The 26,144-nt window shown below is 46.7% G+C and overlaps 1 protein-coding gene across 2 annotated transcripts in view; it reads left to right on the forward strand.

The window, feature by feature from the left end:
• The first annotated feature begins 2,634 nt into the window (after positions 1-2,634).
• The window catches only part of MBOAT2 (membrane bound O-acyltransferase domain containing 2), a 114,576-nt gene continuing 91,066 nt past the window's right edge, over positions 2,635-26,144 (forward strand). The window contains exon 1 of one of the 2 annotated variants that reach the window (XM_059132703.1): positions 2,635-2,827. In XM_059132703.1, coding sequence (XP_058988686.1) covers positions 2,753-2,827 — 75 coding nt within the window. In that variant the 5' untranslated portion in view covers positions 2,635-2,752. The remainder of the gene's footprint in view (positions 2,828-26,144) is intronic. The other variant, XM_059132702.1, reaches the window with a different exon arrangement.

Raw genomic sequence — 26,144 nt, forward strand, 5'->3', positions numbered from 1 at the left:
CTCTCTCTCTGCCTGCCTCTCCATCTACTTGTGATTTCTCTCTGTCAAATAAATAAATAAAATCTTTACAAAAAAAAAAAACCATGAAGGTCGGTATTTTTAATATGAGAAAAATAGTTTCCATTTTCAGAACTACATTTCTTGGGTAATTAATATTTCTTGGGTTTTACCATATACCAGGCATAGCTCTAAGCTCTTCATCACGTAGGTAAGCTTTTGTAACCTCATAACCCATGGTTTTGGTGCCATTATTATCCTCATTTTTATATACGAGGAATCTAAGGCTTAAAAAGGTTAAGTAGCCCCAAATTTTGCAGCTATCAAAGGCAGACACAGCCAAAAACCTAGGTATGACTCCAAAATCTAAGTATTAATATTACACTCCATTTTACCTATAGCTTTACAACTCTGACACAGCCAAATTTTCCAGATGGCTAAAATCCTCCCTACTGTACATACATGGTCACCCCAAATAGAGGTATATTGAATCCTATTAAGATAAAAATTCAGTCTAAGGAAACTCCTCTTTGTAGACATTATTTGTTCTAGACCTGAGACTGTATCTGTGTGCTACTTTATTTAGGTTGCAATATGTTCCCAACACCCACCTTTTGAGTTTTTTAAATGGTATTTTAATTTTTCCATCAGTTTGTATGCTCAGACACCTGTATGCTTTTGCTACGATTTTCCATAGTGGAGAAAAGGAAAAGAGTATTTTCTAACATTCCATTAATAGAGAGCTCCAGATTATTGGCACAATATATTTTAATGAGCAGCCCATTGTATAGGTCTGTTCACTAATTGATACAGCTCCCATTGGAACAGTATCCGAGGGAGAATGAAGGTCCTGGCATTTTGCTTTTTCCTTCTGTCCTGTAATCAGTTTGGTTGTTAGGATTAAGCTAACCTAACAACCAAAGAACGTCAGGCGGGAAGGGATTGAACCTCTTAGTGCAACTGCTTCCTTTTCAGAGAGACGACTGAGGGGCAGGGGTTTTACAGAGGTGCATGTATTCCCATCTGTGCTGCCTCGTCATCCGACTCTAGGTAGTAATCCAGCAAATGGAGCACTGCTAGCTGATGACCATGTCTGGACTGGGTTGAAGGGTGAAGAAGAAGAGGGCCTAGAGTTTAAAAGATAAACTTGAAAGTTGGTTACTTGGATCTCAGTCCTTTCTCTGCTATTTATTTATTAGCTGTGCTCTTTTGGGAACTTAACACTGAACTTCTCTGTGACTCAGTCCGATTTGAGAGTGGTAATAGTTCTTATGTCCCATGATTTATTGGGAACATCGATACCTCTAAAGCATTCAAAGTGGTGGTTTTGTTTTTGTTTTTGTTTTTTTAAAGATTTTTATTTATTTATTTGACACAGAGAGAGATCACAAGTAGGCAGACGGGGGTGGGAGGGGGCCTGTGCCTACGGGAAGAGGAAGCAGGCTCCCCGCTGAGCAGAGAGCCTGATGCAAGGCTCTATCCCAGGACCCTGAGGTCATGACCTGGGCCGAAGGCAGAGGCTTAACCCAATGAACCACCCAGGCGACCCTCAAAGTGATGTTTAACCTGTAGTTGAACTCTGATCATTAGCTGTTTCTACCCCAAATTTCTGACTGTTAAATTGTTGCATTTTGCACTTTCCTGATACTTTCCTCTAGGAATCCTTTGGAAGCCTTCTCTAAACAAAGGTTGACACTCGCATTTTCAAGGAACTCAGATAGTTCACTTTGGTGACACCAGCCATCCCATCACACACAGACCCGCAGGCGTCCTGCAGGTGTGCGCCAACAGCACACCAGCCGGGACAGGGGAGAAAGTGTCTGCGGCGTGTTTTTCAGACTCCCGTTCCTGCAGAGTCAGGTGGCTCCTCAGTGACCCGCGGCTGGACACCAAGAGCTGTTCAGGTGACCACAGTCACCCGCCCCGGGTCCAGCTGCACCGCAGGGTCTCTCAGCCCTGGAGAGCCCTGGGGACTTGGGGGCGACCCAGAGGCAAGCACGACAGGGAATGGCTTCAAGTTTGGGCTTCCCACAGACAGAGGGACATCTTATCCAGGTCAGTTTTTTTGGTTTGTGGCGCTCCTCCTCCCCAGCCCCCAGGCTTTGTCCCTAACTTCCCCCAGCGCTGGCTCGACGGCGACCCTCACGTCGCCCCTTTGTCTGGCCGCCACCCCGTTCCCCTTTGTTGTCCAGGGTTCCCCCTAGAGAACGGTGGCTGTCCGCCGACTGTCGGGAAGGACGAAGACAGGGGTCACAGGGCGAAATCCCTACACCCGCGCCGCGCAGAGCCGCCCGCGAACAACCCTTCGCCGCAGCAAGGCCGCCCCTCGGCCCCTCGCCGAGGCCTGAGATAGGGGTGGGGCGCGGCGCGGCCGGCGCCCTCTGATTGGCTGCGGGCGTCGAGGCGCCGCTCCGCGATTGGGCGGCGGGGCTGTCTGGCGCGAGGGCGCGCGAGGTGGGGAGGGGGCGCTGGAAGCTGCTGGAAGTCAGGGGGCGGGGCGGGCGCGGGCGGCCGGGGGCGCGGGCGCGGGCGCGGGCAGGGGCGCGGGCGCGCGGGCGCGGGCGGGGGCGCTGGGGGAGGGCCGAGCCGGTCACCGCCCCCGGCCCCTCCCTGGCCCCGCCCCGCGCCGCTCACACCGCGGGCGGCCAGGGGGCAGGCGCGCCGGCTGCATCCCCATCCTCGGCGTCGCCCGGCACGGCGCGCGGGCGAGCGGCGCGGGCGGCCGAAGCGCGGCAGGCGGAGCGCCAGGCCGGCCATGGCCACCACCAGCACCACGGGCTCCACCCTGCTGCAGCCCCTCAGCAACGCCGTGCAGCTGCCCATCGACCAGGTACCCGAGGCGGCCCTGCTGGCGTCGCGCCCTCGCCGCCCCCTCCCCGGCCGTGTGCCATCCGCGCGGGAGCCGGGACGCGGGGCACGGGCTGCGGCGGGGGCCGCCCCTTGAGGGGAGGGGGCGACCCGCCTGTTATTGTCCGCGCGCCATCTCGCGCCGGCCGCCCCTCCCCGGCGTGCCCACCCAGCCCCCATCCCGGCCGTGCCCGTGCCGCCCCGGCGGGGGGGGGGGGGCTCCGGGCACCGACGTGCGCGCGTGCATGCCTGGCCCTGCTGCCCGCCACGGCGGCTCCCGACCCCGGTCGTGCGTGCGCCGGGCACTGGGCGATCCCGAGTCCCGAAGCCACTTGCAGTGCGTGTGGGCACGGGTGTAGATGGGGTAGAACGGCAGTGCTTCGGCGAAGCCGGGGTGCCTGTGTCTTGCGCGCGTGGCACCGAATGCCCCACGGGGAAGCGGGATGGACGTACCTCGTGGAGAGTGCCCTGGACCCGCGAGCGTGGCGTGGGGGAGGCCGGCTTAGGGCGCTGCGACCTGCACCTCGGGACAGTTGGCGTTGAAGTGTGGCTTGTTGCACAGAGAGGCAACAGTTTGCGGGGAAGGCAGAGGTTAGGAAGCAAAGTCAAAGTGAGATAATAATCCCAGGGTTCCTAGCTGAGAAAGTTGCAGCCTTGTAGTTCGAAGGAGACACCTTACCCCTCCCTGTCTCCCACCCCTCAAAAAACCATAAGACACTGTGTAGGGAAGGGGGGCGGTATTTAGATGAGGCCGGTTGAGTTTGTGTGAAAGGCCTTAGGATTGTGGAGAAATAAAGAGTATTGTGATGGGGAAAGCTGCGCCATTTTTATTCAGAAAAAGTTTAGAAGTATTTTCTCCGAGTGACATTGAGGGTAGTTGTTGGGGAAGGAGGCGGTGGGAATAGGTAATTGCTCTAGCCCCAGGCTAGAGGTAATTAACTGAATTTTTGGCTTAGAATTATCTCAGGTGTGCTGGATCTAGGCGTGTTTGCACTTTACAAGGGATCCGGGTTCACTGTCCTTTCCTTGAGAGTGTGGCTGTCATTTGTTGTCATCGGGATGTCATTTACGAGGCAGGATTCCTCTGTGTCAGGGCAGCAGGATGGGAAACCACTCTTGTGCCTGATATTAGGACAGTAACTTGCTTTGTCCTTTACTGGTTTTTTGCTTTTTGTTTTTTTAAAGACTGAAGTGTGCCTGAATATGTAAGAAATTCTCCTTTCCATTTGGATTGGAATACCTTACTTCTATTTCAGTCATAATTTTTGATTCATGGTAAAATACCTATCCCCTACAGATCTTGAGCAACAGTTAGAACACATACTGGACTAATAAAGTACCAGGAGTGAAATTTATCATATACTGGAAGAAGGTCCTCTTCTGTTTATTAAAAAACTGATCAGAACTTAGGATTTTGTTGTTGTTGTTGTTTGATCTTCTCAGCCCTGTGGAGGATTCTCACTTTTTGAAACTGAACTACTGTATGACCTTTTAGTGTATTACACCCCCGACTTAAAGTAGGTTGTTGCCAGGGAATCCGCAAATGCAAGACACAAATCTGTTTAAAAATTTTTTTGATAATGAGGAGCAAGGGAGATAGGTCTCAGACTTTTTTCTTTTTACCTGAAGATTGTTGACATAGAGTGTTATGTTAGTTTCAGGTGTACAGCATAGTGATTGGACAATTCTGTGCATGACACAGTGCTCCCCAGATAAGTGTAGTTACCATCTGTCCCCATATGACTTTTCATTAATTTTAGGGAGCAGGTGTATTCTTTCTCTCTCTGCTCACCACGATGGTTTTTTTTTCCACTATGCTAATACCTTTTAATTTATATGCTTATAACTTTTTAAAGCGATTTAATATTAGTGAACTCATGCAAACATCTCAGCAATCCAGAGCAAGTTCTTTTCAGTACTGAAATAAACAGGAGTCTCAAGGGAAGGTGACAGGACTTGAAATTTTGACTTCTTTCTTATCTGTGGGTCTCGATTTGGTATCGTGGACAACCTTCATTCCCTTGGGGCCGCTCTGAATTTTTGCAGCCATTTGTATTTTGAGTTGTTTCCTCTTCTCTAAGCAAATCTTAAGAATTTGGTTTAATAATCACACATGCCTTAACTTTTTTTTTTTTTTTTTAAAGATTTTATTTGTTTATTTGACAGAGATTACAAGTAGACAGAGAGGCAGGCAGAGAGAGAGAGAGGGAAGCAGGCTCCCTGCTGAGCAGAGAGCCCGATGCGGGACTCGATCCCAGGACCCTGAGATCATGACCTGAGCCGAAGGCAGCGGCTTAACCCACTGAGCCACCCAGGCGCCCGCCTTAACTTTTTATAGCATTAATACACTATTTCTTTGAAGCGCTGAAGAATTGATCTTTTTGCCAAGAAAACTTGCAACAACTAAAAAGTCATGTAAATTGGATGCATAAAGAGTCATTCAATCTTTATTTTAAAATTGAGCACAATAGAAATACATTTTTGTAACATGTAAATAATTGAGTCCAAGTTGAGAGGAAGCCTCAAGAATTACTTGTAATCAAATAGTGTGATTCAACAGGAAAAAGACAAATCAGGAAATGAAAAGTGTAAAAATATAACTTGTTAGTATGTTAATTTGGTATGTGCTAATTAACAGTGTTTTGAAAATTTAGGAAATTATAAGGGCAGTTGTTGAATGTCAGAGGAAGAAAAGGACCTCAGGGCCAGAGAAATCGTTTCACTCTCGTGTAAGAGTGAGTGTAGAATTCATGAAACAACAGAGATCCTGGTCTGTATGGAATTTACAAATGTACATTGTGGGGTGTCAGTTAAGAGAGAAAGTAAGACCAGGGGAGGGAGAGGAGTGGAAGATTCCGCCTTAGACTCCTGGGTTGGTTAATCCTGAGCATTGCAGAGTGTCCTTGAGGTAACCATAGTCCTTGTTCAGTATGCCTTTAGTTTAAATAAAAATATTACCCCCAATTTGGGGTGAGGGTAAATGATGCCTTAAGCATCTGATGTTTCCCCATTCTAGGCCGTGCATTCCAGGTGACTTTATTTCTAGGTTGTGTCATGGAGGGGGCAGATGGAAAGAGGTTTTGAGGAGGATCTGGACAGAGGGAGAGTGGTCCCAAGACAAGGGCGCGCTGTGGAGAAGCCATCAGATGTCACTGAGTGTAATCACGCTCTTTCTTAGCTGCTGGTGTGGTGAATTCTTTAAAGACCCCAAAGTAAGAATAATTATGTGTCCCAGATCAACCTAGTTTTTAGAGTTTTTGTTGTTATTTTATTTTATTTTTTTTTAAATCTTATCGTATCATCCGTTCTGATACATCTGATTGACGCAGCTCTCGAGTTACCGACTGAGGCCGCTCTGCCGTCTTCCTCTCCTCCACTTTACTCTCTTTCCCTTTTACCATTTTCCGTCCTTACTGCCCATGGTGCTGTGTAATCTCGGAGGGATACTGTGAAACTGGAGTACATTTCCCCAGCGACAGGGTATCTGTGTTGGCGTTCTTGGCAGCCAGTCCTGTTTGGGGACAGGGTCATTGTGTTAGAGATGATGGATGGAGCTGTTTGGGCGGGGAGAGAGGGCAAGAGGGAGACTCAAAGAATTTTGAAAGGTTTGGAGGAGGGAGAAAAAGGTCGGTGGGGGAAGGAGGCTGACCTACTGTAGCCAGTCCCGCGAAGTCAGAAGTCAGGTAATAATTACCGTGGGTAACACCTTACAGCGCACAGACCTGTAGGATTTCCCTGAGCTTCGCCACGCCTTGTGTAGTCCGATGAGATTCAAGGTCTGATACAGTTCCCCCATATGCACATATATTATGTCTGTGGTATCCGTGTTATGGTTATTAACCATTTGATTCAAAGGTCAGTTTTAGTTTATAGTCTTAACACGTGGCAAATCATTTTTGTACATCGCTCTTGTAGATCTGGGTTGCTCGTGTATTTTGCAGGGAGAGAACGGAGATAAAGAACTTCGCAGACACTGAAGTGCTGTTGGCGATGGTTGGAATAGGGGAAGCCGTGCATGTCTGTAAGAGGGAAAGAAGTGTGGATGGAGGCTTATTAAATCCTGGTTCCATTTTTGGTCAGTTTGTCGATTGACCTTTTAAGTATATCCAGTCCCCCACCCCCCATGATGTAGGCATCCAGTGAAGTAATACGTTTGGGAAAGGCGCATTTTAAGACATTAGCTTATTTAATCCTCCTACAGGTCTGTGCAGTAATGAACCCCATTTTACAGATGAAGAAGTAAGTGGAGTTTTCAGTATTGGGCCTTTTTCGGAATATGAGTTTTAGGGGGAAGAAGGTGAGTAGCAACAGAACAAGTCGATCAAGGCTTAATTTTATTTTAAAGCCGCCATTTGAATGCTTTAGGTTTAGGACATAAATATTTAACTCATTTGTCTGTCCTGTCTACTTTTACACCCATAATGAGCATCAGTCTTCATCGTGAGAACCAGGAAATATGAGACAATCTGCTGTGGAAGATTCCTTTTAATAAGGAAGGCATATGGAACGCGGAATCTTGAGTCTGTATTTTAGGCCCTGTCAGTTAACTAATTTTAGATATGTCACTTTACATAAATGAGTTTCCTTCTGTGTAAAATGTGTGTTGTGCTTCGTTTTAAAATCCCATGATTCTGTGTTTGTTTCATTAACTGACGAAGCTGCCCCAAATTCTTTCTGGACCGAGTTTATAAATAAGAACTTAAGGGAGGAAAATGGACTAATACATTTTGAAGACGTTTTCAACAGAAGAATTGAAATGGCCTCTGTGTTTCATCTTAGGCAGCTAAGCAGAATAACCACATACCCCAAACATTGCAGTTAACATTGGTTTCCCCAAATTCTGTCTCTTTAGCTGTAGGAAGTAGTAGTGTGGTGCGGTGGGGGGAAGGCATGGCTGGGTCTGCAGCCAGACTCGGCCGGCCCCCGGCTCTTTGGCACATTACTGTGTTTTTCTTTAAGCCCCAGTCTCCTCATCTGTAAAATAAATAATAAGTTACACCTACTTGTAGATTATCGTGAAGATTAAAACACATGATCTGTGTGAGGCGCCCTGCTCCTGATACATGATACATGTCTGACACACCTTTCCTCCCCACAGATTGTGAAGGGTGTGTAAGTCAACATCTGTGCCTGTGTATTCCGGTTTTAAGCTTTGGGACTTCCTTTTTAGGAAGGGAAGTATGAGGTGGAGGTTCAGTCCTATGCCCACACAGTGATTAAATTAGGATTAAAATCTAGTTTTGAATTTGGAGTCAGAAGTGGCTTTTCTGCTGCTTCACAGCTTCAGGAGTTCTTTGTCCCCCTCTTTCGAGCTCCCTGTGTGGGTCTGCCTTGATAGGTACAGATAACCCTCGTCTCTGTTGAGTGTGGTCCATCAGGGCTCACTTTCCAGGGAAATAATCAAAACAACTCACATACACACAGCTTTTACCCGCAGTCTGCTAACAGGTGGGATTCCATAATGATGGAATTTGACAAGATTTTTAAAAAAATAAAACAAGCCAAAAAAAAAAAAAAAAAAACCATGCCATAAACACAATCCTCAGCAGAGTGATCATTGAATGATTTTATGAGTGACTTGGTTGAAGCCTGAAGTCATGCTTTGGTCCATCCGTGGGGTGTGGAAAAGGTGGGGAACCAGCTGATGCCTGAAGAGATAGAATCAGGATTCAGGAGATCTGAACAGTTCGGCCCTAATGACGCGTCCCTTCTTCCTGGGCTTATCCAAATCCTAAAGCATTCTTCCAGCGCCGCGTCCAGTACACCTCGCTCGCGTATAAATCTTTTTCTGAATCCCATCTGAAGTGACGGATTTCTTACTTGAACCACAAAAGCATTTTGAATTTGATCCTCTTCTGGCCTTTATTCTGCTTCCTGTTCTGTGTGTCAGTCCCGGCTCTGGTGGCAGCCGGATTGAACTGGGTAACCAAGGAGACCTTCAGAACTATTTACTAAGATAAGGGCAGGTGTAGGGGAAGGAGCATCGAGTAGTACAGTCCCCCCTACCGGCGTCCCTGGGCCCAGCGAGACAAGGAGAGGGAAGGAGCAGAACCCCAAGGGGGGGTCCTAGGGGCTGTTCCCAGAGGTGCTGTGGCCTCCCCCGCTGAACTTGAGGGAGGAGCCTGGGAGGTAAATCCCTGTGCCCCTCGAAGCCTCAGCCTCCTGTCCTGCGGTGTCTCCTTCAGAGGGCACTTGATGCTTTGGGGGCATGGAGTTAAGGTGGGGGATGGGTCCGGAGGGCTTTCAAATACCCACAACGATGTGATTACGAGTAAGCATTTTGCAGCATCACTCATTTCTCTACCTGCTGTACGAACAAAACCCTGTCAGTCTCCTCAGCGCACAGCCTCCTTCTGTCTCTTCTCAGTCATACATTTTGAAAGAAGAGTTGATTCTTGCTGTTTCCATTTTCCCTCGGACAACCATTGGAATCCGGCTTCTGCGTCCAGCCTCACAGCGGAATCCGGCGGCGAACGTGAAGGCGCGCCCTCGTCAGGTGCGTCCCGGGCTGCCGCCCGTCACAGCTCGGGGCCTGCGCCGCGCCGGCTGTGCCTTTTCATGAAGGCGTGGCCCTGAGATCGCTTGTATCAAAAACCACTTGGGTTTGTTGTTAAAAAGTACAGATTCTCGGCGTCTACCCAGAGCCTCCTGGACGAGGGCCAGGGAACCGGTGTTTCCGAGCGGGCTCCTCCTCGCCCTCACCTCCCGCCGCCGTGGGCGTCCGAGGGCTTTTCAAGGGTCTCCACGCGACCGAAAGGCTGTAAAAGCGTGATGCTGTTCAAACACTGTATGTCATCGTTCGACGGTGGCCTCCGAGATGGGGTGCTGGGTGCTGGTGCCTGCGCCCTTCGGTCACAAGATTTGGGAGAATTAAATTCACGGTGTCCTCCAGGCGGTCGGGCTCGGAAACGGACCAGTCTTGTTGAGTCGTGACCGCGTCTCCCTTCGACCCGGTCCTTTATCGCTGGTGACGCTCGTGTAGACCGTGTCAGGGGTCGGAACGTGGGGTCTTTCCTGAAGGGGAGGGGTGAGGGGCGCTGCTCCTTTGAGAACGTGGCCCCGAAGCAGAGGCCTGGTACGCACGTCTTCCGCGGCTGCTCGCTCTTTCTCACTGTTTGGGACCCGCCCCCTGGTTTGGGGCCGCAGGAGGCCGAAGGCCCGGCGACAAGTGGCGGTGGAGCTGAGGTCGGATCCTGCCCCGCCGCCCAGCAGGACTGTGCCCTCACTCGGCGGAGCCTCCCTGAAACGTTTCGGTCCTGTTACCCCGCCCCCCTCCCCTGCCCCCCCCCCCCCCCCCCCAGTCCCGAGTCCGCTCCTTCCCGCCAAAGCCTCCCGCCCCGCTCAGCCTCTCCCCTGCTCTGCTCTCCCGCCCGACCCTCCGCCCTCGGGACCTGTCTGACCTCGGAAGGAGTTCGTGGGCACATGTTGGGGCCTTTCCCCTTTCCTCCGGCCACTTCTCCCACGTGAGTACCTTCCAGCCCCAGAAGGCCGTGGCGGGAGGATCCCCCTTCGGGTTCGGGCCATGTGGCCACCCCTGGAGGAGGCCTCCCTGGCCCTGTCGCATGCCCCCTCCTGCCTTGGCCGCCCTGACCCCAGCCCCTTGGGATGAGTTACTGTGTGCATATCTCACACCTCCCCCGGCTGGGCTCTCAGGTGCCTGAGCACAGCAGCCTCCTCTGACACCGGCTTGTGTCCCCCACGCTCAGGACCAGCGCTGGCGTAGACTGTCCTTGGAGTCGGCGGGACTCCCGCGGGGAAGAGCCCAGACGGGCACCGTGGTCATTGCTTCTGGGCGGTGCGGCCCCACCATCCCCTGATTTCTTGCAAGCGGCAGCGGCCTGGTCTGTAAGATGCGGCCACAGGTGGGCCGTGCCCTGTGGGGTGTGGCTGGCATCGCAGAGGCTCACTGTGCACACAGGGGGCGCTCAGTGGGGGTTGGCCGGGAAATCAGCGATGGCCCTTCGCTGGGTGGGGCCCTTCCTCCTCTGTGCAGCCCAGCTGGCTAGGAGCGCCCCAGATTGGGTTCAGGCCCCCCACCCCATGACTTGGTCTCTGCCAGTGGGTCCCCATTGGGCGTCTTAGTGGCCGCGCGTAGGCCTGAGCTTCCCGGGCCTGCCTTGCAAGGCTCACTGAAGCCTGCACCGCAGGGGCATCCCTTAGAAGCCAGCTGCACCGCCCTTTTGGCTGACTCTTCTTCACGAGGGTTACTTACAAGGCGACTGGTAAAGCCTTGGAGAATTTTGGAGGACTGTGATGGTTGTTCGAAAGGAAATGAAGATAACCATGAGAGGTACCAGTATTGTCAGCTAAAAGATTACAGTGTCTGGTGGTAAGGGGTGATTACGGTGATTGAAAAGAGAAGCTTTATCAGCATTGTTATCAAGAGATTCAGAATAAAGAAGCCTTCAGAGTGCATAATTGTCTTTATTCAGGAAGAACAAAGGCCTGCGGCTTTTGGTGCCACGCCCTCTCCCCTTTCAGTCGGGCCCTTCCAGAAGGGCTTTTTTTGCGATGATGTCTCCCCCATGGGATCCTCTGGGTCAGCCAGTGGCCTTGTGGGGTGCGGAACTTAGGGGACTCCCCAGCTGCCAGGCAGATGGACCTCACTGTTCTGTGAAAGCCGGGCCTCTGACCAGCTCGCCTTGCTCCTATCTAGGCACTGTACAAAAATGTAACATACTTTCTGTTTTAATCCATAATCCCACAGAAACTTTCTTAGTTTTTAGAGGATTTCTGGGCCAAAGTAGGTGTTTGTGGAAGGTCAGACTTACAGATAATATATAATTTTAGATATATTAAAGTTACTCAGTTACATACATGTATATTAAAATAAAATAAATAGCTCTCTGCTTCTATAAACAAATTCTAAATCCTTTTCTTTTTAACTTTTTTAAAGAAGATCTTATTTGTTAATTTGGGAGAGGGAGAGTGAGGGCTTGATCCCAGGACTCTGGGATCATGACCTCAGCTGAAGGCAGACCTTTAACCAACTGAGACACCTAGGCCACCCCCCCCCAACCCTTTTCTTTTTGAAACTAAATTATATGTAGATTTACACATATGAAAGATATTTAGGTGATACCTTGTTTTTTATTTTTTTCCTTTTTCAAACTTATTTTACTTAAATTCAGTTAGTTAGGGTAGAGTGGGTATAGTGTGTCATTAGTTTCAGATGGACCCGTGTTAAAACTGAATGGAAAGACTTTTTTTGTGAAACCGTCGTCTAGTGGGTGCCCAGCAGTGATTGAACGGAATGCATCTGATTTAACAATATTACATTTCAAAAACAAATGTAAAGACCTTCAATGAAGTTCTAGAAATTCATCGTATGTATAAAAGCAGAATTGCCTGAGAGACCAGCATTAAACTTTGAGTAAACCTTGGGAGTTTTTGTTTATTGGAAGGTGCCCTCTAGCTGACCAGGTCATAGGTCAGGGGAATTAGTAGTGCCAACATAAAATCCAAATTCAGATGTCTAGAGGGCACCAGGCAAGGAATGTGAATGAACATCTGTCTGTGTTGATGTGGCCCTTTTATGAGGCCTGGACAGCATGGCCATCTGGAAAGCCTATGCCCACTCTGAAAGGAAAGCCCTCACTCCCTTTTGCTGATGGTTACCAAAGTTGATTTTTCAAGGGAAACTGGAATGCTAGATTTCTGTGAATTTTTAAAAAAATTTTTGGCTGAAATAGCCTTAAGTTTTCTTTTTTTTGAGCTCCAACAACACATGTAGGCCAGATTTAGCTTATTGGCTGTTAAGAAGTAGGTAGCAGTTTCTGTGAGAGTGAACAGTGGTCAGTCCACTCTGAAGTTTATTGCCCTGGCACAAGAGTAGACCGGATGATAACTATCGCCGGCCCTCAGGACTGGAGGGGGCTGGAGAACTCTGTCACGCAGTAGTTGGAAGAAGTATTTCTTAGATTTCATCACTTGGCAATTTCATCCTTAAATTGGCCAACAGAATTTCAAATTAAGTTTTCCCCAAACTAGTTCTCTCCCTTGGGAGTAGGTCACATCTTGGAAATAATCTTGAACATCAATATCCCCTTTATTTTTTTTTTTTTTTTGAAGATTTTATCCATTTATTTGAGAGAGAGAGAGATCGGGGGTGGGGGGCGGGGGGGGGGGAAAGAACCAAAGCCGACTCCGCTCTGAGCGTGGAGCCCAGGGTGGGGCTCCGTCCCACCGCCATGAGGCCGTGACCTGAAGGGAACCAAGGGTCTGACGCCCAACCGACTCCGCCCCCCGGGCGCCCCAGAAAGTTAATAAAAATATCCCTTTAGAGAGGGAAGGTTGGAATCTCACACAACTATCATTTCTTTCTTTTTGCAGGTCCAGTTTTACAGTGATTAATTGATCTAAGTTGTCCAGGCTGTTTAATGGGGTGTGACATTAAATAAAGTGTCTAGCTAATAGAGAATAATATTTGAAAAGGTCTTGGTTGCTTTACAAGCCCCTACCAGTTTTTCAGTTTCTTTGGAGTGTGCATTGAATTTTGGCCAGAGTATTTTGTCTTGTGATAACTGTTCAGGCTTTGGAGTTTAAGTTTAATCTACAGTTGCTGCACTGTGAGTCTTAGTGTGCCTTTTCTAATACAAGACTGGCACAGCTGTTCATGTTAGCTGCTTACCAAGAATAGAAATGACGAAGACTGGGTGTCTGAGTAGAGCCGAGAAGATGAAGGTGGAGGGCACGGTGGAGCTTCCCTTGCTGGTCCTGCCTAGGTTTGGAGATAGTTAAGGGGTCCTCAGTCTCTAAGACCATAATCCTGCTATGAGCTGGTTTCTGTACTTCTCCTAGAGTATCAGTGTGTCTTTTCCTTTTGTTCTTGTAAAATATCGTTAAATCCCAGAGTAAAGGAAAGTTAGTGTATTTGGCATCACAAAATTGAGCTTCAGCCTTCCATTGGGTTTGAATAGAAATTCTGATAAACTTGTCACAACCGAAAGGGAATTTTGGGTATTGTCAAACTGTGTATTTGTTACAATTTTCAATATGGATTGGAAGGATTCCATTCTAAAGTGGTTTCTTTTTTTAAAGTACAGGAAATATAAATTAATGGGGAAATATGCTGTTCTAAGAAGGTTTTTGGCACTGACTCAGAGTTTACCACATAGGACTGTAATTTATAAAATAATTTATAAAGTAATTCAGTAGCCAACACTTGAGTAGATTTAAAAAAAAAAAATCCTGAGAATATTAAAGACAAAAGGATGTTGGGACCACTTCAACAAAGACAAAATAAATTGGAACAGAGCCCAAGACTGGTTCTGGGTTGTTTTGCTTTTTGTATTGATTTTATTGAAAACAAGGGCCTCTGGAAAATAATGAAAATGTTAAACTACCTTTCCTTATTTCGTCCATAACTCTAGATCAGATAAATGTAGGATACTGAAGGTTTAGTTCTTATGAAATGAAGATCGCCCTGTAGGTCAGTGTGCCTTGGCTCAGTTGGTGATGCGGATTAGGACGATCAGCCATCCCCGTGTTGGACAGCCAGCCGTGTGCGACAGGGAGAGGCACAGCAAGGGAAAGCCAAGTGTGTTGTGTATTATCATAAGTCCTATCCCGGGGAGGTGGATTGCGACTGAAATCCAGAGCCTTCTCTGAAACCGGGAATCAAATAAACTAGGTAGGAGTCATGTAGAAGACAAACCTTGACAAACTGGTATCCTTTGAGAATGATATGGAAATGTGTAAGTTATAGTGTTGTAGTCTGCAGTGAATGTTGGTACTTTTGGGATTATTTTTTAAGATTTTATTTATTTATTTGACAGAGGGAGACAGTGAGAGAGGGAACACAAGCAGGGGGAGTGGGAGAGGGAGAAGCAGGCTCCCCATTGTGCAGGGAGCCCATGTGGGGCTCAATCCCAGGACCCTGGGATCATGACCTGAGCCAAAGGCAGACGCTTAACAACTGAGCTCCCAGGTGCCCTGGGACCTTTTTTTTTTTTTTGAGAGAAAAGAAAGATAGCAAGAGAGAGCATGAGCAGGGGGTGGGGAGAGGGAGAAGCGACCGAGCAGAGAACCCGATGTGGATCTCGATATGGGGCTCCATCCCAGGACTCCGGGATCATGACCTGAGCCAAAGGCAGATGCTTAATTGACTGAGCCACCCAGACACCTCGACTTTTAGAACATTTTTTAAAAAAGGAAAGTTGCTGGGGTGCATGGGTAGCTTAGTTGGTTAAGTGTTTGCCTTCGGCTCAGGTCATGATCTCAGAGTCCTGGGATCGAGCCCTGCATTTGGGCTCTCTGCTAAGCGGGGAGCCTGCTTCCTCCTCTATTTCTCCCTCTGTGCCTGTGCTCTTTCTCTTAAATAAATAAAATATTAAAAAAAAAACCAAAAGGGAAGTTACTGGTTATGGTATCACTTTAACCAGTAACTGGTTATGGTATCACTCCTGGTGTCAGGAGTCACCATTTTGGTGGGGAAGCGAGGTGGGGTCAGTAGATATCATGGTTTACTGAGTGTGTAATATAGGCCAGGGGTTTATCAGGTCCCGGATTTGAAGATGGGTAAGAAGCGGTTCGGGTTCTTGAGCTCCTTGTGCAGCAGGAGGAGAAGGACACGTGTTTACAGCACACGAGGGTCAGAGGAGAGATGTTGGGATTAGTCTGGGTAAGGCTGCTACAACGGAGAATCCCAGCAGTAAGCCAGTGACTTAAAGATAGGAGTTTCTTGGGGCGCCTGGGTGGCTCAGTGGGCTAAAGCCTCTGCCTTCGGCTTGGGTCATGATCCCAGGGTCCTGGGATCGAGCCCCGCATCGGGCTCTCTGCTCAGCGGGGAGTCTGCTCCTCCTCTCTCTCTGCCTGCCTCTCTGCCTACTTGTGATCTCCGTCTGTCAAATAAGTAAAATCTTAAAAAAAAAAAAAAAAGATAGGAGTTTCTTTTTCCTGACATCACAGTGTCCGCGCAAATGGTCGAGGCTGGAGCATGGTGACACGCCTGGACCTGCGGACCCCCGCCGTCCTCTCAACACGGTGTTCTTCCACCCGGGGCTTACTGTCAGCTGGCTGGGGCTGGCTTGGTTACAGCAGTGGTCCTTAAACTTGGGGTGGCCTCAGGGGCCCCCGCTGCCCTGGCTGGAGCAGACTGCTGGGCCCTGGGAACAGGGTTTCTCATTCACTAGGCCGGGGCTTCGGCCTGATGATTTTATTTGCAGGAGTAGTGAGTTCACAGGTGATGTTACTGCCGCTGCCCTGGCGACTATACTTGGAGAACTTGGAGGGCTCCGGGGGAGAGAACCCATGCGGTCACAGCTGTGGGCCAGAAGTGGCACATACATACCACTGTGACTCACATTCCTCTTGTAGAGCTTTGTCACATGGCTACAGGTCACGGCTGGGGTGTGGGGCTGGAGGCTGATCAGTGCTGTCTCCCTGGGCAGCCACATCCAGAGACAGTTCTGTGACTGTTGAAGAGCCAAGCAGGGTCCATCAGCTTCTGGAATCAGCTAGGGAAAAGCAGCTGTCACTCGGGTTCACATTGCTCAGGCCGGGTAATGCTCGAGACAGAATCTTGAAGGATGAATTTTCCTGGCATCCTAGAGAGACGGTGCAGCATGCAATGGAGGAAACTGTTCTAGAAGGAAAGCAGGGCAGGCTCCCTCCAGCAAACACTGACTGCTGGCCAGGCTGCACGTGGGGTCTCATCCTGCAGAGTGAGAGGACGTGGGCAGGGTCCCAGGGTGTCACTGGCTCACAGGCCAGCACGCTTCGTTTAAGATTCCAGTGGTTAAGATCATAGGTGCTGGAGCCAGCTTGGGTTCAGGCTGTGGTTCTGTCATGGAGTGTCACAGGCCATGTGAGTCACTTGAGGCTCGCTTTATGTGTTCCGCAGAGCAAGCCTCCAGGAGCGATGGCTGCCGTGGTGCCTTTGGTGAGCTTGACTCGCGTGAAAGGCGCCCTGTGCTGGGACGTGTCCGGCGGGTGGCCGTCTGGCTTCTCCTTGAGCCCTCTCTGATGGAGAGCTTGCTCCCTCTGTTCGGGCCGTCCGTTCCATTCCGGGATGGCGGCAGCTATGACGGAGCTTGCCATCCTGGGGCCCATAAACTTTCTGAAATAATCCAGAAATGCTCGGTTTAAGCCCGTTTCTTCATGGTCACCTGTTGGGTCATCAGTGACGGTCCATTCTTTCTTTACACAGTTGGCTTATGAGCAACCGCCCTTCATAACTTAGGCGTCAGCACCCCAGGTCTTCCCATCCGGAGATCAGGGCCTCCTGCGCACGCACCTGCAGCTCTCCTGGGGCGCGTCCCACACCTGGAGGTTCCGTTTCAGCTGTTGCCCTCTTCAGACTATTGCATCGTTGGCAAGCTTGTTGGCATGCTTGTTCACAGATTTATTGGGTTTTGCTTCTGTTATTTATTACTGTGTACTAAAAAGTAAAATTACAGGTCAAGTAATGGAGCATGTTTTCATCCATGGTACATTCGAGGGGATGGAAACCACTGGGCACGTCCCAAATGCCACTGTAGACCCCCTGGCCTTGATGTACGCAGCTGGCTGATGGTGTGATCAGGTGTGAAAAAAAGAGCCCACCAGAAGAGCGGGGATGACATGCTGGAAAAGTGCCATCTAAGATGGTGTTAAAGTAGGTTTTTCAAGTCACCGTTTTGGTCAAATGCGTAATGGCTGAATGGTTAATACCAACATCGAGTTAAAGCAGACTATTACCCGAGTAATAGTCGGGTCTTGAGAATGTCTTTGTCTTCAACTCCTGAAAATGATTGACGATGTCTTCTAATTAATTCTGCAAACATGTTTCCCTCCATAGATTCAAAACAATAGGAATTGTCTTCTCAAACGTTCTTATGAAGACTGTTGACGTGAGGTTTAATTAGTGAGAAACAAAACGTTTTGGATACCCCGGTTCACTTTTTTTTTTTTTTTTAAAGATTTTATTTATTTATTTGACAGAGAGAAATCACAAGTAGATGGAGAGGCAGGCAGAGAGAGAGAGAGGGAGGGAAGCAGGCTCCCTGCCGAGCAGAGAGCCCGATGCGGGACTCTATCCCAGGACCCTGAGATCATGACCTGAGCCGAAGGCAGAGGCTTAACCCACTGAGCCACCCAGGCGCCCCGGCCCCGGTTCACTTTTATGCCTTCTTTTTCTTCATAGTTTCTGATGTATTTTTATTGTGTGTGTGTATGATTCACGACGGTTATTATTGTGACTTCAGAGTTTTTCTGTATGTGAAATTGAGGTAGCCAAATGATTATTTTGTTTTTAATTCAATTGTTGGAGATGTGCAGAATCCCCAAATACAGAATTTTCATTAAAAAAGGTCCTTTTTTCATGACTTAAATGGAACCAGATAACTAGTTGCTTTTGTACTCAATTATAACAGCATTTTACTCTTGTGATGAGAAACATGTAGTTATATTTTACTTGATAGAATAGTAATATAGAAATCCTGTAAGGCAAATTTACTCCCAAGTTAAATGTGTAATGCTCAAGTACATATATTTGAAAAGTTAATATTCATCGTAAAGAATAAATGTGAATGACGCACATTGTTTGTAATATTGGTGTTCCCTTGCTGCTCAGAATAATGGTAGGTTAAGTTATCTCAGGAGATAAAGTTGAGATAAGTGAGAAATTCAAGGATACCAGGAAATAGGCATCAGGCCATTTGGCCTTTTACAGGCCAAGACCCTAACCAAAGCAGAACAGTGGTTTAGGGCTGAGTAACAGAGCAAAACCAAACTTCAGTTTATCTGTAACTTGCAAAGTGGGTGAAATTAGGTCTTTCTTCTCTCTTTGGGAGCTGATTCTTCTTAAATTACATCCAAATTCATTTGATATTTATGCATTTTTAAAATTTATTTGTGTTTTTACCAATGATGTATTATGTACCCTAATAGGCAAATGATCTTAGTTTGTTTTTTTTTTACAAGATTTTTATTTTTATTTATTTATTTGATGGAGAGAGAGACACACGGAGTAAGGGAACACAAGCAGGAAGAGTGGGAGAGGGAGAAGCAGGCTTCCTGTCGAGTAGGGAGCCCAGTGTGGGACTTGATCCCAGGACCCTGGGATTATGACCTGAGCCAAAGGCAGACACTTAATGACTGAGCCACTGACGTGCCCCAGTTTGTGTATTTTCTGTCTGATTTAAAAACCAATACATAATTCATTGTATAAAATTTATAAGATACAGAGATAAAAATTGGAATATCACACATTATTCTTCAACTCAAGACTACTTTTGCTGACTCGTCTGTGTGTGTGTGTGTTTAGACAAAATTGGATACATATCGAATATTAAATTTTTGTTAACCTTTTATTTTTATTAAACATTTTGAGAGTCGTTTCCAGTTTTATTAAATTGCTTTTTAAAAAAAAAGATTTTATTGATTTATTTGACAGAGATCACAAGTAGGCAGAGAGGCAGGCAGAGAGAGAAGGAAGCAGATTCCCTGCTGAGCAGAGAGCTCAGGACTCTGAGATCATGACCTGAGCCGAAGGCAGAGGCCCAACCCACTGAGCCACTCAGGCACCCTTAAATTGCTTTTCAGAACCTATATAATATTCCAACAGTTAGATATATATATAGTTTAGTTATTCCTTGGGTGATATAGAATTTGTTATCATTTTTCAATAAATTTCCCAATATATACATTTGGTACATATGCTTGTTTATTTCCTTAGGATAAGAGGTTTCTTAGATCTGAGGCAATAGCAAAATTACTGGGTTTTTTAAGAACAATTATGAGAACTTCTCCTTTTTCTCTTAATTGTCACAGTTTATTTTCTCTTTTAATATTTCTAATCATGTTTTCACTTCTGACAATTTCTTCAGACTTACACCCGTTAGAAGTCACCTTGTCTAGAGGCACCTGGGCGGCTCAGTTGGTTAAGCGTCTGACTCTCAATCTCTTCTCAGGTCTTGATCTCACCATCATGAGTTCAAGCCTATTTAAAAATAAAAGAAGAAGTTGCCTTACCTTGTTCTGTATGGGAATGTGTTACGTGTGGACGAGTTGCCCGTGCTGCCCAGCTTGGGTGAGTGGCTCCCCACCACGCAGACATGCTTCCCGCAGTCCCCCTGCCTTCAGCAGTTGGTTGAATGGATTGGGAAGAGGCCCTACCAAGGGCCTGTGGCCACCTTGTATCCCTTGCCTCTGGCTGGCACTGAGTGAGGGGTTCTTCTGTACAGTTTTTAGAAGTGTCGGTTTACTAGGTTATTTCCTTGACTAGACTGAGCAAGATCTTTGGTGTAAGGGCTAGATCCCTGGCACCCCTCCAACGAGTGTGCCTATGCCTGCTACCCCTGCTGGTGTTTGTCATGTGTTTAGGATGATACTTCCAATTTTTAGAAAAATGATACTAAATTAGTTTTTAAGCCTCCAAACCATTTGGAAGTCTACCAGCAGTTTTTTTTGTTTTTTGTTTTTTTTTTACTTGTTTGTTTTTAAAACAAATCAGTTACTCAAAAGCATTTCTAGAATTTCAGTATCTTGCTTAACCCATTCATGGTATTCGCTTACATGTTTACATTCCCAGCTCTTTTACTCCCAGTCTGTGTGGTGTTGAGTTAGACTTTAATGCGAAAAGGAACCGCGCCAGTTACAGACTGGATGGTATGGCCAAGGGACGCTGGAGGCTGGGTATCCTCCTGCCTTATGTGCAGAGGTCACCCTGAGCCACCTCTGATGAGGTGTCACGGTTAACTGAGCACACACGTCCATTTTTCCTTCCTCCTCCTCTTAGTGAGTTTAGCCTCGTGTTTTTGAGGATAAAAGGGAGACTCCACTCTTCCTTGATTCTCTGCCTAACGTGAAGAAGAAACAAAAAATTGTCACATTACTATAGGAAATGCATTGTAAAGAAAGTGAAGAGAGACATTTAGTATTAAGTTATAGGTCCTATCCCTGCTCAGGGCCCCCTGGGGAATTCTCTTCTTACTGAGACTAGAATCCCAAGTGCTGCCGTAATTGGGCCCCACCAGCTTGTCACACCTAATTTCCTACAGGTTTTTCTCCTTTCTATTTCATCTGCACTGGCCTTCTTACAGTTGTTGGGAGTATTTGAAGCATATTCCTGCCTCAGGGCCTTTGCACTTGATATTCCTGCTAGAGAGGTCTGTGTGGCGTGCTCCCTCACTTACACCTTGGGTAGCTGTCTGCTCAAGGCCTTCCAAAGGAGGCCTTCTCGATCTCCCCATTTGAAAATAGAAACTCCTGTCATTTGGGGGTACCTGGGTGGCTCAGTCAGTTCAGCATGACTGTTGATTTCTGCTAGGGTCATGATCTCAGGATCGTGAGATCAAGCCCTGCATTGGGCCCTGTGCTCAGTGGGGAGTCTGCTTAAGATTTTTCTTTCTCTCCTTCTCCCTCTGCTGCTCCCCCCACTTGTGCTCCCTCTGTCTCTCTAAAAACACATAAAATCTTTAAAAATAAGGAGCCTCCTGTCATTTTCCTCTTTCTGTCATATTTTTTAAAATATTGATCTTACATTATTTCATACATTTTGACATTATATATTCATTTGTTTATTGTCTGTTTCTCTTACTAAAATGTAATGTCCACGAGAACAGGGGCTGTTTTTACCCACTGGTGTCTGGGACGGGGCCTGGCACATAGCAGGTGATCAGTAAACTGTCTATTGTGTTAATGAACTGTGAACCTGATGATTATATGTATTTTATAGCTTTCACTTCCTAAAACTCACCAAATATAATTTATCAACAGCCAGTGATGGAACAGATGACCTGTCTTAGCATTAACTTCTATTTCTTTTTTGTCATTTTCCTTTAAGATTAATGCATTACCAATTTGGAAACATTTTTTTTTCTTACTAAGAGGCAGTGGTGTGAAATGGCAGTAGTGCTGCTTTTTAGGTAGGAAAACTGGGACTAGTTATTCAACCAAATTAGGGATGCCTCAGTTCCCTTGTATATAAAATGGAGATAATGGTATGTTGGAGTTTTAGGATTGAGCCATTAATAACCCTCTCTTGCCAAACTGAGACCAGAGAGAGAGAGATTTCCAAGAGTCAGAGAGACGTGGGTGAGATTGTCAGCTTTACCGAGAGAAGCGGAGTCGGAGGTGGTGGCTTGGGGGAGCTGCTCCGGGAGCTCCCAGTGCTTTACTTTTCAGAGTAAGTTTAACTCCCCCATTGCAGGCAGGGCTGGGTGTCTGTTCTCCCCAGAAGAAACACAGCTTCCCCAGTAAACTTCCCACCCAGGGAAGCAGGCTGTAGGCTGGTGGGTTTGAAGAAAGCCCAGAAGGGAGGTCCCTGGGTGGCTCAGTTGGTGAAGCACCTGCCTTTGGCTCAGGTCATGATCTCAGGGTCCTGGGATCGAGTCCTGCATCAGGATCCCTTCTCAGCGGTTCCCCACTGCTTGCGCATGGGCTCTGTCAAATGAATAAATAAAATGTTAAAAAAAAAAAAAAAAAAAAGAAAGCCCAGAAGGTTGAGTGAGTCGCTTCTCCTCTGATGGGAAGAAGTAGGTGGGGCAGAGGCATTACTAAGAGAAACATGCCACCTGGGGAACAGAGGGTCCCCTCAACAAGTATACACCATGTGCTGAGGACTTTATAAGGTCTTTTCTCTGTGTAGGGTTTGGAACATAGGAAGTGCTGAGTCACTATTAGCCACTGTTAGTGTTGTAATACTTGTGTTTATCATGACTTATAGCAGTGAACATACTGGACTATAATCTCTCCTTTTTTTTTTTTTCCTATGTACTTATTAGACTAGATTGTAAGCTCTTGGGAGAAGAAACTCTTCATTATCTCTTGAATCTCCGGTACTAGATGATTTTGTGTTGGTTTTTAGCCATTAGTGACTAGATATTTAAGAAGAATGGTTTAGTGAAAGCATATGGGTATTGGAGTCAGAAAAAAACGAATCTGCTTTAAATTCTTTTTAAGCCAAAGAGGAGATAGGAAAAAGTTAACACCAAAAAAGGAAAGTGAGGGACGCCTGGGTGGCTCAGTTGGTTAAGCAACTGCCTTCGGCTCAGGTCATGATCCCAGCGTCCTGGGATCGGGTCCCACGTCTGGCTCCTTGCTCAGCAGGGAGCCTGCTTCTCCCTCTGCCTCTGCCTGCCTCTCTGTCTGCCTATGCTCATTCTCTCTGACAAATACATAAATAAAATCTTAAAAAAAAAAAAAGAAAGTGGACTGATACGTACACATGTAAGGTTTTTAACAGTAGTACTTAAAACAGTTCCTGTATCATCAAAGAACCCAGGGAAGCAGAACAACGCAGAATCTGAATATTTCATTTTGTCCAGGTTTTACTGTGTTTCTTTTCTTCTCATGAATAGGTAGTGATAAAGAAGTTAGGCTCCTACAGAGTGATGGCTAGTTTGCACATGTTAACATTAGACTGTGTTTTCTAATTAAAAAGCAAAGACAAAGTAGGAGAAATTAACACTGAAAAAATACAGCGAACTCTGTTTTGGACATATCTCAACAGGACAGTCCATAAATGCTGCTGGGGAATGCGTATGTATGTTGATAGCATCTAAGAAGACAGTAAGTTCTGGTCCGTGGCGGATACTATTACCAGACCGCTGTCAGCTCTCCATCTGCCTTCTCTGTTAGGCATCTGTGACTCGGAGCTCCTTGTTGTCCTGATTGTTGCTTCTGTTTTCACAGTCTCTGCGTCCCATCAGCGTGGTCACACATTGTTCCAACTGTGCCTGGTGACAAGGCACACATCGCATTGAGCTGGTGCTCCCTTCCGGCTGGAGAGCATTACTTGTGCTGACTCTGGCCGAAGCAGTCTACCTCTGTCCTCACCCTGGAGCTCCCCCGGTCTCCTCCAGGCACGATGGCACTCGTGCGCTAAAATGTCATCTGGCAGACACCTAAGACAGGGTCTCAAGATCAGGTGTGTAGGGTCGAGATCCAGATGGCTATGAGGAGGGATACCAGCCCAGGGATCATCCTGCTTTACCAGGTGAGGGAGGTTTCCCCAGACCCCCTGGATCACAAGACCTGGAACCTTCCTGGCAGTTTAAGTCTCCTGGTCCAGAATCAGCCTTTGTATTTTTGAAAAAAAAAATTTTTTTTTTTCATCAGTCTTTCCCCAAACTGTTGTAAATTAGTCGTATGCACTTGAGGGGTCCAGTGGACTGAGTGTGATCTTTGGTTTTAGCCTCAGCTTGAATCTGGCTCCCCTGCTCTCTTACTTCAGCACGTTACTTGGGCCTTCTGAGCTTCCATTTCCTCATTTAAAAAATGGGGATATTATTAACTCTTTTCCAGGTTACGGAGAGCCTTGTTCAGGTAACGGACCCCTTCGTACATTGTAGCTGCTCAACAAGTGGCAGCGGTTCCCCGTCATCCTTTCAGAGTGCGGGCAAACTGTGTGAAGCAGCTTCCCCGAACTGAGGGCCCAGATCTTAAAACTACTGCCTTGCTCCTCCCAACAGCAGGACAAAGCCTGGTCTTGTTGGGACAGATGGCGCTGGTGCAGCTGTCCCTGTGCCGCCAGGCCTTTCCAGCTGCTGTGAGGCGGGGCTGTATCTAGAGGGTGGGTCCGGTGACCTTCGAACTGGGTGGTCCTCACTATAGGGCGCACAACCTACTACTACTACTACTACTACTGCTACTGCTGCTGCTACTACTGCTACTACTACTACTTCTTCTTTTTCTTCTTCTTCTTCTTCTTCTTCTCCTCCTCCTCCTCCTCCTTCTTCTTTTGATTGATTTATTCCAGAGATGGAGAGAGACAGTGTGTGTGAGCAGGGGGAGGGACCGAGGGGGATGGAGAAGGAGAGAAGCAGACACCCTGCTGAGACACTCTGCTTAAGGCGGAGCCTGATGCAGGGCTCTATCTCTGATACCTGAGATCATGATCTGAACCAAAATCAAGAGTCGGATGCTTAACTGACCAACCCAGGCACCCCCGGGTGGCTACTTCTAAAATGAATGAAAGTATATGTTGGAAATGGTTTTTGTGTAGATTTACCAGCTAGAAAGCAATAAAATCTCACTTTTTTAGAGTTATGGATGTTTTGAAAATCACTTCTTCTAGGACACAGAATGAAACCTTTAAAAACTGGTAATTTTCATTGGCAGCTGAACGGAAAATGCCTTTGTTTTGTGGGTTGGGGGGTGTAAGATTTTACATTATTTTACATTATTTCTCTTGGTAGAAAAAAAAAACTTCCAAAGACTTAGTTTTAGGTAGAGAAACAATCAATTTAAATTTAAAATTAAAAACCTCTTTTCTTAATAGCTTTCTGTCCTTTAAATTTGGTAATTTAAAATTTTCTTTATATAAAATTTTTTTATTATTAAAATTAATAATATTGCCCACTGTAGAAATTTGGAAAGTATATTGCTAACTTAAGTTTTGAATTCCAAATCCTTCAGAATAACATCTTTGCTTTGAGAATTTATTTTTCTCTCCTTGGGTAATTGTCTTCCAGAGCCTCCTGCTTTCCCTCTCTGATCTGGATTGGTTGCCGTATCAGCCTACTGCAACATGGTCATTCTGCAGCGACTTTTGACTGCGTGTTTGAGCCACATTCGTTATTTCTTTAATCCTGGGCCATCTTTCTTAGTTTAGACTTTTATTTTGCTGAAGCACATTTCCAACTGACTTCCTAAGAAAGAGCACATGGGAAGTCTGCTTTCTGAGTCTGTGTATTTGAAAGTATCTTCATAGAACTTGAGGTTGAAAATAACTTTCCCTTATAACTCTTAAGGCATTGTGTTGTTACTTTTCCACCTACTTGATGATGAGAAGTCTGATGCCAGTCTGGTTCTCTTAACTGTGTAGTTGACCTGATTTTTTTCCCCTTGAAGATTCATAGGATTTTCTGTTTTTCTTGATGTTCTCAAGTTTCACATTATCTCAGTGTGGATTCTTGGTAAGTTCTTTTCAGTTTGATGACTCATGTTCTTTAACTTTGGGAAATCCTCTGGAATTGTTTCTTAGATAACTTCTTCCTTCTCTTTTTGTTGTTCTCTTTCAGGGATTCTTATTTGCTAGATGGTGACGTCTTGGATATATATTCTCTCTTGCTATTCATGTCTTTTGGAGCTTCCTTTAACTTTGTATTTCAGCGTGTGGTATATTTTACTTTCCAAAAATGGCCACAGCACTCTTTCCATTTCTCATCACTTCTTATCAAGAATGGACTTTATTTTCTTCCCCCTCAACCCCGGACAGGTTTCTGACTACTCCAACTAACAGAATATGGTAGAAGTGATACGAGGTGGTTTCCAGGGTCAGGTCATTAGAAGGTTACAGCTCCCACCAGTACGTGTGGCTCTGCTTTTGTCTCTATTTCTCTCTTTCTCAGAGTGCTTGTCCTTCGAACGCAGTC

The sequence above is a fragment of the Mustela lutreola genome, chromosome 9, assembly GCF_030435805.1.
Source record: "Mustela lutreola isolate mMusLut2 chromosome 9, mMusLut2.pri, whole genome shotgun sequence".
NCBI classification, from domain to species: domain Eukaryota; kingdom Metazoa; phylum Chordata; class Mammalia; order Carnivora; family Mustelidae; genus Mustela; species Mustela lutreola.